We start from the raw sequence: 18,996 nt of genomic DNA, 5'->3' as shown, positions 1-18,996 counted from the left end.
GCGATTTTTCGCCGTTTTGCTACCACATTGCTCGTAAAAACCATAGTATAGAAGAGTAGAGACTAAATTCATCCCGTCAAATTCAGATAATTTAATAGGTCTCTCGTCTTCACAGATGAACAGTCAAAGAAGTATTTTCCTAAAAAACTATTTCTTCTGGATGTCAGGTCCGGGCATTGTTCACACGGTGTCTTTTGATGAGTTCCAAGAATCTAATTTTATTATAGGTGGGCCATGTTAACCTGGAAGTTCCACATGTTCAGTATAGTATATACCATAGTACAATATCGAAACTTTGATTTTATATATCTATATTATGTGAATTCTAATTTTAATAGTTTTATGTTTATTTTATTAATCTTATGGTGAATATTAAAAAATTATTTTGGTTATTAATATTATTGTATTAAAATTTTTAGATACAACAAGAAAAAGTTACTTCCTTTATATTTTAAAGAAATTTCGTTATAATCTTGAATTTTTTTTTTATTTTATTTATGTGTAGTGTTATTTAAAAAATTTTTTTGATTTTAAACATTTTCTCTTTTATCTTTATTTTATATATTTTGTAGTAAATTTTAAAAACAAGCTTTCTATTATAAACATTTTTTTTATTCTTATTTTATATATGTTTTAGTGAATATTAAAAAAAATTTCAATTATAAACATAATTATATTAAAGTTTTTATATATAAGAAAAAATAATCGATTTTATATTTATAATATTGTTACGTAATCGCCTGCGTGATTATTCGAAACTCAGGATTTTGTAAAAAAATGAAACGAATTATTAGGATTGAAGAAACTATACTTATATATTTTGTGTATTACAAAGAACTAGTATTAATTAGGAGTCAATTTAACTTCACTCAAAACAAATTTCCAAACTAACTTTTAATAAAAATATCAATTGACGTAATGTTTAAATATTATTTAAACATTTCATTGCTACTCTGATGAAATTCGTAACAATATGTTTTTATAATATTCTTACATTTTTTCTATTTGTTAAAATAGTAGTTCAAGAAATTATATTAAGTTTTAATTTCGAAGTTGTATTATAAACTTTCCTTAAGCTATGGTATGGAATTAATAAATATTTGAATATGGGAATTTTTTTCTTGAACAATTTAGTCTTTAAAAAAGTGTTTTATTTAACAATTGATCAATAAGCGCGTTTCAAAAACAAATTTATTTATAAATAGTTTGGTCATTAAAACAAAAAAATAATAAACAGCTTGGTTTATTTACACTTTAATTGAAATATCGTAAGATTTTGTTTTGATACAAAGCAATTCGTTAACATTTAAAAAGATATATTATAAATATAAATATTTTAAATAAATTTAAATTGGGATTTCAAATCTGCTACTATTTTATTTGCTACTATTTTGTATGATTTGTGTTCTGTTGCTATTGTTGCTATCAAACCACGAAATCAAACTCGCTATAACACATCAGACTGTTTGTTGCAAAAGCAGCCGCAGTCAATGCTCCGTTTGCTCGTTTGAAGTGAAATTTGCAACACTCGTTCAGTACTTTTGTTCGTTGCGAGCGAAACGGTTGTGTTTTGATGTGATTAATGTGATAGCGAATAAGGAAATAAAAGAATGATGTCCTTTGTATGTTTTAAATTTTTTATATATTTTTAATAATTTTACCGAAAGGATTTATGTGTAATACAATCATTTAATTGCAAAGGCACAAATGTTCTCTTTATAATATATAATTAAAAATTGAGTGCCATAATTTTATTGTGTTTTTACAAAAAGAAAAGAATTAGCTACCGTGCCACAAAAGTATCGGAAATGATGACGAAATTAGTTTTTTGTTTGTTTTTGGTAAGGTGAAGTGCGAAGTGCGCGGAACTTGTGTGCTATTCCATTGAGCAAAATTACTATTTGAAATTCGGCCAAAATTAGAAAGAAAAGGTATATAAATAATAAAATTACATTAAAACAATTTATTCGCAAAAATTTTGTCAAAATTTGATTAGGTAATGCACAAATTTTATTTACTTATAGATGTTTGTATGTCAGATAAGCGCATAATTTAAGGAAGACCCAACATTTTTGTGTGATGAAAAAGCCGGCTTTTTAGAGTTTCTCGGAATTAAATTTAAAAATATTAATAATGAAAAATACATGCATATTTTAAATAATAATTATTATAGTGCAAAAAACGTGCTCCTGCATATATGTGTGTAATTACTGTAACTAATTTACCGTAATTGTTTACAGTTTTTTACTCTCTAAGCTTTTTACTGAAAAAAAAGTAAAGGAAAAAAATAAAAAATAATTCTGTTTAGTACCTCCACATTAGGAAAATTGGCGGGCCAATGTGACGAATTCAAAATAAAAAGAGAACATTAAATAAAATTAAATAAAACATAAAATAAAAGTGCAACAACTTTTTTATTGCATCAAAGGGTGCGAACGAGAGGGGAATTGCAAAAGAATTATAGTAGAATTAAGAGGTAAAATCTATATACTATTGCTAAATGTGTGTTAAATAGATTCTATGTAATAAACTTGATAAAGCTATAACTAATTAGTATTTGTGTATAGTAATTATTTAAATAAAATAACATTAATTATTTAAATAAAATAATATTAACTATTTAAATAAAATAATATTAATTATTTAAATAAAATAATATTAACTATTTAAATAAAATAATATTAATTATTTATTTTTTTAATTGTCATTATTTTATGTTTTTAAAATTTTTATGACAATTATTAAATTCATAGTAGGATGTAAAAGACGATTAAGCTTATTCACTAATGTTGTTTTTCACATTACAATCATTTATAATTAATTAATTAAAAAAAAATTTATGTTAACATAAATCATTATTCACAAAATATTGGTCTCGCCCGTGCGACTCGTGGAGTAACATTAGCATTCTCAGTATTATGTACCTAATAGTATTTCTGGAATACTACTAGGTTCTAATAGTATTGAAATTTAACAATTAAAAATAAAAATATAATTTATTAATTCAATTATTCTACAGCTGGTTTATGGCAAGTGAATTTGTTAAAAAAATTTTCGCAGCCAAGTCACAGGCTTTGGGTCAGTTGGTTAGGGTGCACTGACTCTGAGTTTTAAATTTGGCAGGACACGAGTCCGATTCCTGGTACTAGCAGTCCCAAAAAAATTATTCAGGCTTTGGGTCAGTAGGTTAAGGTGCACTGACTCTGAGTTTTAAATTTGGCAGGACATGAGTTCGATTCCTGGTACTTGCAGTCCCAAAAAAATTATTTACGAATAATTAAGTACAACAAATATTTCCAATACCACTGATGATGGGTAATTGGCAATACTGTATGGTCAGCCAAAATTTAATTAATTAAAATAATATAAAATGAATTCTTGTAGTTCACTACTGTTCGTAAAATCTCTTTATAAATTATTAAATAAATAAAAATTATCTTGCTTAATTTTGCTGGTTTAATATATAGAGGTTTCTTCATGCCATTATTTTTTAATATTAATAAAAGTCATACAATAGTTTCCAAACAGATTCTAGATCCTTTTCTTAGATTTGAAATTGATTAACATCATTAATATGACATCTAATGAGTCTTAAGAATATTTTATGTTTTAAATTGTTTCCCATACGTTTAAATTATCTTGGCTAAAATTTTACATCTCAATAATTTCCTTTTTATACTTAGTCATGAGTAATTCAGTCAGTGATATTACAAGCATTAGGATTAGTACTCAAATTTATCAATGCGTTCGGCTAATCAAAACGGTTTACTAAACTAATTAAGAAGGACTCGATATTCTTTCCAGTGCATATACATATCTAGTTATGAGTTTCATTTAAGATGCCAATAGAACTCCCTACATTTTAGAGTTTATGCCAATCTTCAAGCAAACATATTTTTTTTTTTATTTTTAATGATTGGTATCACATCAATAATATAAATATATATATTATCTGATATTTTTATATTCCATAAAAATACCAAAAAAAAATTTTTTGAATTAAGCAGATGTTCATTCATTTCATTTTTTGGTGTTCACCCTGGAGTTCTTATGGCTGTTGGTTCTAGCAATCTTAGCTAAGTCGTAATTTTCAAATCTGTACATACTGATTCTATTCTTCCCTTTTTCTCTACAAGTTTTGTCATTATCTTTTCTATTTAGATATTTGTTGTATCACTCTTATGCCCCCTTTTATACGTGCTTTTTAGGACACTTCAAAGTAGTGCAGTTCCAAAATATTTAAAAGCCATAATTTGTTCTGTACATTTGCTATATATTAACACGTTATTGGAACATTGATGGTTGGCTATGTTTTATTGCAATAGATAAGTTTTGACGCCTTGAGCCAGTTTAGCTTTAATTAGAATCTCATTCATTCACAATCCGCTCTTGTTACCAAAAAACTCCTTTCCCTTTCACAAATTCAACCATATCCAATCATATCCTAACCCATATATTTGTATTTGTGATTCCTTTTATGTTATTTGTCATGTAGATCTCTACGGACTATTACAATAACAACAAGCAATTTTTGAGATCGTGAAAATTTTTTTTTTCGGAAGAGATTTAAATGTCATATTTTTTACTGTTCACTAAACAGGGCATCGAAGGTTTGTGGGCTATTTTGTGTGACAGAAGTATTGTATAGTCTCTATAACAAATTATTTTTGTTTATTTAAATAATTGCAATATTGTTAAGAGAGGTTGGAAGAAGAGTGTCCTTTTTTGCTGGCATTTAATGTATATATTTACACTAGGTTGAAAATGCTTGCATGCATGTGTGAAATGAAGGAGTTTACTTCGTGATTAAATGAATTTAATTTATTATAACAATTTATAGATACTTTGCATAATCAATGTTAGATTTAATTACTTTAGGGAATCCTGTTTGCTATTGTTTTATTAAATGAATAGAAAATATTTAATATTTTTTCCAAATTAAATTCATGTTGGTTCAGACGTTACGTCTGCAATACACACTAATTGTTTAGATACAAGCTTTTATAAAAAGAAACAACTATTTCATTTGTCAATATATTTTTACTCAATACGGTTTTTAATATTGAAGGTTATATTACATATTTTTAATAAAAATTTTATTGATCGATCGAAATTTATACAATGCTGTAATTAACTTCAAACTTGGTGCATAAAAAGATTTTTATTTTTCAATGAATTTACATATACATCTATCAAATTATATATCGGTCATTTTAGTATAAATTATTGCTAAAAATATATCTAATATGATCGCTGAGGAATGAAATTTATTTTATTTATATATACCCCAAAAACTATAACGATCAATAGGTTGCTAAGCCAATTCATGATTTATATATATGTTCTCAAAGAGAAATTATTATTTTTTGTTAATATATTTACTACAATTTTGTTTATTAAGTAATTCCACATATATGTATAAACATCATTACTATATAATTTTATTCTTGAATTTATGTTTTGACATAGTTTTGAATATAATAATACATAATAACAGTTTATTATAAACAAATCTCAAATTCTTAGGTAATTTTAGTAAATATAAGAGTTACTACGATTTAAATAAAGAATTTTATGTGAAACCTATAGTGGTCAGCTTAGATAAATCCAAAGCTGTTTGTTTATCTGATTTTCTGATTTTATTGTATTTACTTGTTTATTTGTTTTAACTGCAAAGGTTTAATGAGTTATACAATGCATTATAAAAAACAATAATAAAAATCACGTAACCCATATCTTCTTGTTCAGACTAAATGTGTTTATAATTTTTAATAGTTATTGGTGTAACCGGAGTGTAACAAAAACAATAAAAGAAAATCAAAGATTAAATGTATTTATATTTTTTAGTAGGCATAATGTAACTTTACACCAAATTATAACAGATTTCTAATCGGTTTCTATTTACTTCTGATTAATCTTTGATCTTTTAATCTATAATCTTTACCCGAACATTTTGAATCCGACAAATATAATTTTAGGATAGACTCAGCTTCATAGCAATGCTTTTTTATAAGCAGTGACCTGACAGCATCAATACTGTAGTACTAAACAGGTTATGCTATAGTTGAAGCAGCTAACTGGTAAGTTTTTTCTTCAGTTTGGACCAGGTCTTGAGATTGGACAGACGTTTTTATCTCCCTAAGTTTTTTTTGCTATACTCAGATATTTTTGTTTCATCACTATATATATCATATTATAATTTGAATGATGAAGTTTTCATATTCAATTCTATGCCTTAAACCTGGAATCTTGTATTCATCTATCTGTTACTGGTAACATTCTCATTATCAACATTTTTACTCAATTTTATCTTAAGCATTTTCTTAGAATACAAACAAATTGTGGTTTTCACAAAATTAGGATGTATATCGTAATGTAGAATTGACAGGTACGGAGTTGGTTTTTTTTATACAGTGATGATGGCACATTATAACGAATTATATAATGTTTGGGTCATACGTTATTTCTAGTTTTTATCCAAAAATTTATTACATTAAAAACATTTTATAGTCATTAGAGTTATTTCTCTAAAAAAAAGTGCTTTATGTCATTCATTTCTGTTATCAGTATTTATTACATTGACCCAGCACTGTATTTAAAACACATATATACAAAGAATTATATAGTGCATTTTAGTAGAGAAGGACAATGATATAACAACAAGTAGTAAAACCGATTTTATTTTTTTCCTTAGTATGTAATTTGTTGTTGCTCAGTGGCCTTTATTAATGGCCTACTATGTAATACTTCATATTATACGATTTGAGTTGGTGGTTATTCATCCTGGACACACTGAATTGTTATTGTTTAGTATGTAATTTGTTGTTGTTCAGTGGTCTTTGTTAATGAATGCACTATACCAACTAGGTAATACTTTATATTATACGATTTGAGAATATTATTTATCCTGGACACACTGAATTGTTTTTGAGAATTAAACTCAGTAAACTCTACGAATTCTAGAAAAGTAGGCACTTAGGGACAGAAATACCGGGAAAATACTGGATAATATTAAGAATATGAAAATTAGGCAGGTGTAGATAATATCGTAGCAGAATGTTTAAAATCGTCTTAAAAACTTATTTAATTTTTAAGTTTCATCAAAATTAATTAATTTTCTATAAAAGTTTATGGTTTTATACTTTTAATTGTATTCATTTTTTGCGTTAAACTACTTTTTCAAGGATATTTTGATAATTTCACAATATATTCGTAAATTTTGCAATTCATTCTATATCTTACATAAATATGATTAAGACTACAAAAATTAATATAATCATTATGTGTTCATACATTTATGTATAGTACATTTTATCTCTCTGGTTTTTGAGACTTGAGCATGAGACTTTTTTGATTGATAGTTTAAGTGTATTTTAATCTCAGCATAGAGTAAATTATTATGCATATATAATTGATAAGTTTTTTGTTTAAAGCGATTTTTTTATACTTTTTATTTGTTATTATTGCTTTTAATATTATACTTTAACATTATTTTATTTTTAATATATTAGACATTACTTTCAATATATTAAAAAAGCAATTAACAATCCGAAAATGTGAACATTACACTACTGTAGTATTTTTGGTGTAATAAGAAACAGACTACATTTAATTACATAAGATAATGTATAGTATATAAGGTTACCATTAGAATTAATAGATTTTTTGTCGTGTGATAATTACAAATGTATCCATTGTTAGAGTAATGATCACTAGCTTTGTTATCACTTATTAAAGTAATTAATACATAGTTCTTCAGAAACCAATCATTTTTCTCACTATTTAGGTAATATTAGAATTCCATATCGAAAAATTTCCTTTTGTGTAGAACCCATGCAGTGCAGTATATAACTTCCGACTTCTTTAAAATTGCCTAACCATTACTTATTTAACGCATGGCTTATTTACTGTACCAGTCCGATAGAGAAATATTTAGTTTTGACTTTTGAGCATTTTCCGAGTTAGTGCATCTGGGCTCTTTTGCTCTTTGATAAAATTGCCTAACCATTACTTATTTAACGCATGGCTCATTTACTGTACCAGTCCGATAGAGAAATATTTAGTTTCGACTTTTGAGCCTTTTCCGAGTTATTGCATCTGGGCACTCTTACTCTTTGATAGCTGGGGAGTTTCCCATCCTTTTCACTGACTAATTTATGTATTACGGAAAAGCTTTGTGATTATTCGATGACTGATGTAGGATCAGCGTACCGTCCCGTGCGGCCAAAGATTATTCTCAGATTAGATAGTGCTAAGTAGGGCCTGTCGGTAAAACAATATAAGGTGGAGATCGAAGAGAAACAGAATTTTTTTGAAAGTAGGAACATAGTTTTAGTGATGCCTTCTATTAGTAATTTTATGCGTCGTTCCTTAATGTTCTGTAAAAATTATATGCAAGTTATTGCGCTTGAAGTTTAAGTATGCTTATGTTATGGTTACAAAAAAGACCATCGAAGAAAGAACTATTAAATTTTGTTATAAAATTGTTAAAAGTTTTACTAAATATTTTCAATTTATGCATTAAGCTCATGAGCAGTTAAAGCTGTTTAAAAAGGGTTGTAATGATAATATGTCTGCCAATCGAAGTCGATGATCTCCGCATCTATACTTGAACAAAAATTTACGAAAATGGAATACCCTATAATATGAACTTACTATATTTTGATAAAAAATTTGGTCTATGATTTAAGCGCATAACCATTTTAACGGATGACCAAATATTATACCCTTCGATCGACAGATTTATTCTTCTACATATTACATTTAAGGTTTCAACTAATCAAGGTTTGATTTTGCAAACGTTATTTTGAGTACAACTGAATACTTAGCTAAGCACTGCATCTGACTTAGCACTTTTACCTTTTCGATAATGAATTTTGCGATAAAGCTAAGGCATATTGTGGACGTAAAAGGCATCCATAAGGCTAGTACCAACATCTTAAAGCATTGTTAGTTTAACTGCACTATATCTGTTTGTGTTCTTCCAAATTGCATAAAATGTTGATGTAATTGCAAAAAGGTAGTCTCGAAAGTTCACTTGAGCGCAAAAATAATTCGTTGTGATACCACGTATGAGACACTAGTCAAAAGCCAGTACTGAAGCATCACATAATAGTAGACACGGCTGCTCCTTTTCAAGTAGAGGAGCACCTGACTTAATAAGTCTATTAACTTGGTTTTGTCACCAATTTTAAAGGATGACAGTTAGTAAGAAAAGAGGCCTCTAAGATTTTGATGTGCATTGAGATGGCTTCGTTACAAATATTTATTATATTATATATTATATTTTGTTGAAGAATTATTTTTTCATGTGAATAATCCCATTCTGACTCTTGGGAGCTCTATTAGAAAAAATTATATTGTACCATAATTATAATTATAATAATAAAAAAGAAAATAATTATATATCATTTAAATCTAAATTCTTTTTAATAAACTTCGGAAAATATCAATTACATTAGTCAATCGATTAAGCTTAATTCGCATTCATTACAAATAAGATAGTTTTGCTCGCCGATTTTTTAAGATATTTAATCTGTCTTCACTACTAAATTTAAAACAATAAAAACTGTGCACCGATACGTAATTATGAATTTAATTGATTTTTTCTTATTGTGCTAAACGTTCTTCTTAGAAATTCAATGTCTGTATTATCTATCGGTTTTTTGTTTATTATTGATTCATGCTGACTTGTTTATAGCAAAAACACATTGAATTCTATTTTTGCAATACTTTATTCGAAATTTTCTTGCGTTACCAACCGTTCTCTTCATCTTTTTATAATTTAAATAAAAACATTGAAGATTAACAAAAAAAATTACAAGTATTAAATTTTTACATACTTGTCTTAATATTTATATAAATAAAAATAAATATGTATATACATGTTTTCATTGTTAAGTTTATGAAGTTTATTTTAATTACAAAAAAAATTGATTTTTAATGTTGCAACTAAATTGTTTTTAATTGAATTGTGCAACTTCAATAAATTGCAATAGACACAATAGTAATGCAAGCGATGCGTTTCGGCGTTTGTCTTAAAAGAGGGTTCTCCATTTTTATAAATAGTGGCAAGAATATTATCTGATATCACATAAAAAATATGTGCTTTAATAAACTTCACAAAACGAATTGACCCTAGTTATGCTCGTATATATACAGTAAGTATTTAGTATTCTAAAGGTTATGTTAAAGCTCATTAAGATTAGTTACAGTTGATATATAAGATTCATGTATTTGTTTGAGAAAAACTTCTACATATTTCATTCTTATTACACTAATAACAGAGGTATAAATATATTTATTTATTAATGTATATATTTGGATAGTAATATAATTATTATTCTACAACTGAAAGAACACTAGCTGCCAGGACTGTCGGTTATTTTGTTACAGTAGGGCTGTCCAGACCAAATCACTGTAGATGTTGAAAGGTCGCAGAAACAAATACATACATTTATAGTTGTTTTTGACAAAAATAAAAATACGGTTATAATATTAAATTTAGTTTTATTAATTTATCAATTTAAATTCATTTATTTGGTATACCATAAAAAAAAAATTTAGTTCTACCAGTATAACAAAAGAAAATTTGCGTAATTGTAGTACCTTCTGCTCAAAAAGTACTCGGATTTTGTAAATAAAACACATAAATATTATTTCAAATTTATTTTATCTCCTTCAAAATATGCTCCTTCTGAAGCGATACACATATGCCAACGCTTAACCCAATCTTTCATACACTTTTTGTAGGCCCGCGAAGCTATGGCTTTTAGTTCCTTCAGCGAATTCTCTTTTACCGATTCAATCGACTCAAAACGCTTAACACGAAAGGGCAATTTGGGTTTCGGGAACAGGAAAAAGTTGCACGGATCCAGATCTGGCGAATATGGTGTTTGGTCAAAAAATCGAGTAAAACAAGAATTTTCCATAGTAAAAATCGCTAAATGCACTTGAGGTAGTCTCACATTAACAGCTGCTGTAAACAAACTAATTGACAGATGGCACTCAAATGTGTACCATATATCAAGAAAGGTTGTACCAACTTATGTTGGTACATAAGTTTTTTGAAAAAGGTCTATTACTTAAGGAGTAGTTAACAAACAACAAAATCCGAATATTTTTTGAGCAGGTGTATTAAAAACATGCCGCGAGCCCTGTGTTACTTTAACAAGTGTCAATGTAAATGCGATTAAAAAATGATCTATCATTATATTTGATAATGATAGTAATTAATGTAGTTTTATGATGGACATTTTATTAGTGCGTTTTAAAAGCACTTGGATTAGTTACTTGCATTACATATCGAGCCCATTTAGTACTTCGACATTCTAAAAATAAATGGGTGGTCGATGTATTGCTGTTTCCATTGAAGGTATAAACTGGTACCAATAGACGAATACTCTTAAGACATTGAAAGTATAGTTAATTAGTTATAAAAGTGTAACACTGTCAGGATCACGCAGTTTATATTTGTTGAGATGAAGTACATTCTTCTTTAATATTTACCTGTGCTAAAACTAAGTATTGAGTGTTTGACTTTAATTTCAGAATCTCTCAGTAACACGATTTGATTCTTACAGTACTTTTTACAGTAATTTTTACCGTTCGAATTATTTTTTCTAATATCTTTCTCTTAAGTCTTTGCCTCAACCAAGTTTAAGTAGAGATTTATGGCATTGAGTCACTATAATATTTCTGTAGTATATCTATGTTACTTCTGTATATATTATATATATATATTATATACATGTATATATTAATGTATGTTTTATTTTTATATTGTAACCTTATGTCCTACGAAAAATAGAAACCATGAAGAATATAACATATATTTGAATTTTAAAACGTCCAATAAATTGAAGCTTCTTCAGTGTTACTCGCAAAACTGTTTTTAACTTTTATAATGGGTATCTTGAGCAAACTTAAGTCCACATGATCTATTAAACATAATAATAGTTCTAAAGAACTACGTTTAGTATTTGTTATAAATTCAGAGTTAATTGACAGAAAAAGTTAAAGTTGAAGTTAATAATCGCAATAATTTTACTATGTAATGTTATGCGAATTAAAGAATTCAATCGACAAGCAGAATGTTATACGATGGCTAGGACACGTTCAGCATATGAACCGAGTACGTTCAGTAAAATAAGCACTTATAAGAAAACTAATTGGATCCTGAAGAACAGGCAGACTGAGAATTAGGTGAGCGATTGGAAAAATTTGGCATCGGATAGAGTTAAATGACTGGTCCCTCCAGGACTGTTATGCTAAGAAAGAAGAAGAAGATATTTCTATGATGTTTTCATAGTTAAATCATCATATACGCTTAGATAATATGTCACATAATTATTATACTTCCTGCTAATACATAAATTGTCCCCTATTAAAGCATTATATTTTTAGAGATTCCCTACACTATCTGTATCTATATATATAGTTATTCAATGATTAAGGCATTACCCTTTTAGATATTCTCACCGTCACACTCACTGCGATCCATTAGATTTCTATATATATATTTAGATATAAAAAAAACTTGTTGATAACATTGAAATCTATTAAAAGATAAATTAGGTATGTGCTTTGAAAATAACTATTTTAAAATCTATAAATTTTGTGTTCATTAAATTTCACTTAAAATATATTTATTTTTAAATAGTTATAGTTTAATTACTTTGATATTATGTACGTCTAAAATATTTATTAGTAATGAATCATTCTTGATTTAACGATTCACAAATATCTTTATTATAAATGAACACTTTAAGTAAAGTATTATATAAGTACTATATAATGATGTTTATTATTTTAATAGGCGTAATGAATACATAAATAAATTTTATAATATTTGAAGTTAAGTTGACTCATGTTGAAATCATTTATATGTTAACTATATACAATATTAGTAAGTAATATATGTAATACATTACCTGTTTTAAGTTATTAATTTATTTAATATGCCGTATATTACTTAAAAAACCACAGAAATGGTTTAGGAAATACATGTAGTTTATGAGTTTCTTAAAAACTTTCAAGTCTATTAATAAGGATATGGATCATGAGCTCACTCCGTATTATCTTTGTGAAATAATCATTTTTATCTTTCTTTAATGGAAAATTTGTTCGTTATAAAATTTTATTTTTAAAGAACTACTTTTTTTTTTTTAATATTAAGAAAGTTTTGCAGAGACTGAAATAAATACTAGTTAGATGGTACAAGGTCCAGCCTATATGGTGAATACATCAAACTTCTTAATCAAGTTCCGTCAATTTATTCCAAAACATAAAAAATGTGTGTGACTAAACATTGTCATAATGGATCAAATTAATCATTGTAGCAGGCTACATCAATTCGTAACAGACAATTTCCTTCCAATCCGTCCAAATTCGAAACTTAATCTTGTTTGCGGACAATCGAGCCTTTGTGGTCGTTTGTGGAGGATCACCAGGTTTTGAGAATGATCGCTTGCGTTGAATATTATAGTATTTAATCAATTTTTTATTGCCCGCAATGATTGGCTTTAAAAATGGTTTGATTTCGTTGTAGTTGAGCAGACTTTCACTGATTGTAGTTCGGTCAATCAAATTTATTTGGATAATACATACATACAATTTAGGATATTTCTTCAGATATTTCAATAATTTCTAAATCAATTAATCTGTTTACACGAGCGACGAACTACACAACAAACTTTACAAAAAATGTAGCTTGAAATATCGTCTTCAAAACCTTTTCGTTAGATATAATTGGATAAGTGTTGTCAGATACCATCTAGAGACAAAAAACGGTGGACATATTTTATGTTACATAATATTTGCAATCGTTAGTATGAAGGCCTCAAAATTTGCATCCATTACAAAGATTGGTCCGGGTATATGTTTTTTATATATACAGATTTGTATTTCTAGACAATTAATTGTAGGAAAAATAATATTTTTTTTAATGATATAGTATGGTCAAGTTATTATGTGACTCTGAGATAGATATCGCACCCAAAAAGTAATAGATATTCTCGTTTCACAGTAAAGCCAGTGTGCACTTTTTTTACTCTACTTAACCTCTACTTAAAAATATCTTAGGTTTGCGTAATCGATTACATATTTAGTGTCAGGAAGTGTGGCTACGTCCAAAGTTGTTTTGTGCCGAAATTGCAATAGGATGTAATATTTTTTAAAACTGATCAGACGACTCGTCTAAAGTTTCAGAAAATTCTCTGATCTTTATATGAAAATAATCCAATACCATTTTCCACATATTCGTCAGTAGTGTAAAGTCTTGGCAGAATGGTCTTCGTCAAATAAATTGGTAGAACATGTCGGAAATCAGCTACTTACTTTTATGTCAATATTGCTCATATTGCGCATATATGACACAAAACCCCGTAAACAGCGTTCAACAAATTATCAAAACGTTTAAAGTCGAGCGATGAAAAAAATTATTAAAAATAGTTATTTCATACAACTTATCAAAATATTTATTAATAATAATTTTTATTATAAAAAATTGTTTATAAAATCACAAAAATTATTTTGCTGTGAGGCATCTGCTTCCATATTGTGTGATCTAAAGTAAATTAATTACTATAGGTTAAATTAGGTTATACTGGCGATCGCTGGTGGATCCAATTAGGCCTATTGGCACATTGTATTACCGTATATGTAAGAAAAACTCAGGGTTTAAAATCACCTAGAACATTTGCTGAAGCCTAAAATGCTATTTAGTGTCAAGTCTTGTAATTGATCAAGATGCTCAAGAAATGGGGCTCCTAGTAGATGACAGACACTGTCATCAACCGGTTTGATTAAAAGGGAGACCTAATCTTCTAGCATGGTTCCCTAGTTTACAGTGACCTACCTGTAAGTAAACTTACCAAAAGACCGATATCTCTACGGGGTAACTCAATGGGAATTTTGGATTTCCTTTTATCGAAACGTGGCCAGATTGCATACAGATGCCTACATATTGTTGAGTCTTCCCATCTTTTATTAAAAATTTCAGCACAGAAAGAACTCATTAACAGTTTGCATGATGTTAGCGATATGCCCAGATTACTTAGGTGTTCCGAGTGAGGACTTGAAGCACCCTTTCTGGCTAGCTCGTCTGCTCTGCAATTGCCGAAAATATCTCTATGACCAGGAACCAAAATTAGAGAAATATTGAGCTGCGTCGACATTTCCTTTAGAGATGTGTAGTAGTCAAAAACCTTTTTAGATGTTAATTGGACTGAACTCATGAACTTTAAAGCAACATGACTATCTGGTAGCATGCATATATTCCTTCCAAATATATCATCCACATTCAAACAAGCTATAGCTTCCTTAATGGCGATCACTTTCGCCTTAAAGACACTACAATGATCCGGAAGCCTAAAGAAGGAAGATTTATTCAATTCCTCTGAGAAAACTCCACTGCCTACATCACTACTTGTTTTGGATCTGTCAGTGAAAATAAATTAATAACTATAAATTATAATAATATTTATAATATTTAATATTAATATTTATAATAATCAAATATTAAACATTTCATTTTTTGTTTATTACAATTTTATATGTTGTTATAGAATAAATGAATGCTCACATAACGTTTTTATATATTTTATTTCTAATTGTTTTTTGTGGCGTGATCTTTTCCATGAAATTCTATGAAATTGTAGTGAAGTTATTGTTTTCGAACTTTTTGTTTATATGTCACAGAGTAATTTTTAGATTCTTTTGAGTTGATTAAGATTTAAGCTTTTGTCAATTGTTTGTTAGTAAATACTTGAGAATCTTTTAATGTGTCTATGTGGAAATAGACGTCATATTTGTGTATATATCTCTACATGCAACATTCTGTACTTGGTTGTTTTATGACTATTGCCTTGGTGATTTGCTTATTGTTTTAATACTGTCGTTAGTTAAAAGTTTATATAAAGTAATGTAGATTGTTTTCGTTGTGTAATATATTTAAAGTAGTTTTTCTTTATGTCATGATAATTGTTAAACAATTTTGTTAAAATTTGATATTTCTCAACATTTTACAGCTATTGTGCAGTACTAGTAAAGTATTAAAATGCAGTCCATAAAAACTAGAGAATTACCAAAAAACCCACGTGAGGGCGCAAATGTGATATCATGTCTTTCATTCTGGTGAGTATTAAATTAGAAATAACTGGTTATAACAAAAAAAAACTTCTTAAAAAGTAGGTTAACTGAAAAATAAAAAACAGCTATTACCAAATAATTAGTGTAATTAAGCTCTTTGCTCATTCAGATAAAGAAAATAATTTTGAATTGCATTAAAAGTATTAAAATGAAATTATTAAATATTTTATCACTTATGTTAAAGAATAACACTAAAAATCATATTATTATAATTGATGAATATTATATTATATTAATTATTATATTTGTATTATTATATTATATTTATAAATAAGAAGCTCCTTTATAAATAATGTTTTAATTATTTGGTAAAAATGATACATATGTATAACATATAATTAATAGTAGGTAATTATTGCAATTAATTTAAGTTTTTTGTCGAATGTGACGAAAAGAAATTACAAGGATTCGAACCGTAATGAGAAAGCAACAACAAAAATTTGATTAATTATTGTAATAAATAAATAAAATATAAAATTTATTAATTAAAAATTTTCAGTAATCTGGTTAAATAATTTTTTACGCCAGTTTTATTAAATAATTTTTTTTTAAATAATTAATTTTTATTTTGATTTATATATTAATAAATTTCATTATAACCGGACTTAAGGTTGGATATTTAACACTTAAATTATTAATAAGTAATACTTACTAATTTTTTTGTTAAAATTTTAATATATGCATTTTTAAAAAATATTTGTATAAAAATATTTTTATTTTTTATATTTGGATAAAAAATATTTTTTAAAAATTTATAAAGATTTTAATAAAAATTAATGTTACTTATTAACAATTTAAGTATTAAATAACCGACTGTATGCCCAGTTAAAATAAAATTATTAAATTTTTTTTTTATATTGTGTCAAAAAGACCTTACAGTGATATAGTAAATAGTTTGTATTAAAACTTTTAATAATTAATTTTCGGCATCTTCCAGCCTATTTATACAAATGATAAAATTTAAAACTATTAATTTTTTCTTATATTAACTAACCTATATAAGAAAAACATTTTTTTATATAAAAAAATTTTTTTTTGCATCTCTTAGATATATACCTAATATTATATTATTTTGTTAATAAAAATAAATTTAGTATACATAATATTAAAATATATAGTTATCCAGATCGATATACTTTAAATATGTACTTATATGGTATATAAGTAAACGATAATTGTATTCGTAATTTATTTTTAGGTATACAATGCCAACCTTTTTTAAAGGACGCAAAAAGACTTTGGATGAAAAAGATCTCTACCAGACTTTAAGTACACATAAATCAGGTAAGAAAGTTGTTTATTAAATTATATTATAGATTACATATATGTTTGATGGAAAGTGTAATTGTATTTCAAACCAATTTTTTAATAATTCTTTTATAATTGTAGAATTATTTAAACCAAATATAAAAATTTTGTGAAACAGCAAGTATTGTGTATGAATTATAAATCATAAATTTTTTTTTATGGTTTAACCTTAGAATTTGTAAAACAAATTCTGGTTTATACGAATGTTACAGTATTTTTCATACTTAACATGAGACTCTTTGTCAAAGACAGTTGCAAAAAATGTAGGAAAAAGGGAGATAAATATTCTCAACATTATTTACTAGAGTCATTATATCACAAATCGAAAATATTCTTATGAATCAATTAGTAATAAAAACTAACTTTTCTGTTGATAAATCTTGCAAATTAAATATTAGTGAATTAATTAGTAAATTAATTTTTAGTTAATAATTAATTATTAATAATAATTTAGGTTATAATGTATTATGTAATAATTAATTAATTAATTAATTGATTAGTTGATTTATGTCCATTTCAATGTACATAAGACAATATTTTTCATTCAAATTGGATATGTTTATTTACATAAGTTTTGCATTTGCATTGTTGCCTTTTGTTGCACTCAAATCAACTTACATGTGTATATTCTAAAGTACAAAAAAAATAAAGTAATTAATAAACTATAATGAATCACGTATTCGATAAGAAAGGAAAAAGTGCCGTTTTATTTAAATAAACTTTTTCAATTTTTAAAAATTTAGAGCAAATACCTAACTCGTATTATGCTTTGATCTGAATAAAAATAAAAAACGAAACCTTTTTAAATGACTTTAATTTTTAAATGACTAAATTAATTATATTACTTACATAATAATGAAATTGAATCTTTTTATTACTGTTTAATTTATCTAAAATCTGTGATGAAAAACTAATTTTAAATTGCCTTACTTATTCCAAATGGCTGAATTTATTTTACAATTGAATTGCTCTTCAATCATTTCCAATTAAACAAATAAATTGACTATAAACAATTTCGTAATGTCTGTTCTCTATTGTTCTTAACATATAAATGCATGTACCCATGGATGTATATATACAATCAAATTTTTTTTGAATGTCATATGCATTTTTGCACTCAAACATTTATTTCTTAGTAAATTTTTTATATAAATTAAACAATAAAATATTATATTTCATGTTATAACTAAATATGTCTATATTTTGTTTTTCATTACTAAACTATAAATATTTAAATATTATATAGAAATTATAAATATTTATTAAATATAAAATTAATTAATTTCAATTTAATTTAAAATAATGATGAGTCTATAATGTTTTATATTAAATTTTATTTTTTAGAAATAATAAAAAAAATTTGATTTTACTTATTTTAGTTTCCCTGAAGATGATTAATTAAAGTATATAAATTGTTAGGTAGGGTTAGCTTGGAGTGACAATGTTGTGATGTACAACATTAAGCCCACTTGAGCATACATAATGGCTAATGGATAAGACACTGTCCGTACGCCAAACCGTAAGGACCACCTTAAAGGT

At 26.4% G+C, this 18,996-nt stretch overlaps 1 protein-coding gene across 5 annotated transcripts in view; it reads left to right on the top strand.

The window, feature by feature from the left end:
- The first annotated feature begins 1,474 nt into the window (after positions 1–1,474).
- The window catches only part of LOC119684672 (probable multidrug resistance-associated protein lethal(2)03659), a 33,774-nt gene continuing 16,252 nt past the window's right edge, over positions 1,475–18,996 (top strand). The window contains exons 1-5 of one of the 5 annotated variants that reach the window (XM_038098765.1): positions 1,475–1,931; positions 2,025–2,030; positions 2,309–2,476; positions 16,029–16,134; positions 17,348–17,433. In XM_038098765.1, coding sequence (XP_037954693.1) covers positions 16,058–16,134; positions 17,348–17,433 — 163 coding nt within the window. In that variant the 5' untranslated portion in view covers positions 1,475–1,931; positions 2,025–2,030; positions 2,309–2,476; positions 16,029–16,057. The remainder of the gene's footprint in view (positions 1,932–2,024; positions 2,031–2,308; positions 2,477–16,028; positions 16,135–17,347; positions 17,434–18,996) is intronic. The other 4 variants (XM_038098768.1, XM_038098766.1, XM_038098764.1 and 1 more) reach the window with 4 other exon arrangements.

This window comes from Teleopsis dalmanni, chromosome 2 (assembly GCF_002237135.1).
Source record: "Teleopsis dalmanni isolate 2A chromosome 2, ASM223713v2, whole genome shotgun sequence".
Taxonomy (NCBI): Eukaryota; Metazoa; Arthropoda; class Insecta; order Diptera; family Diopsidae; genus Teleopsis; species Teleopsis dalmanni.
This window is presented reverse-complemented; position numbering and strand designations above follow the sequence as displayed.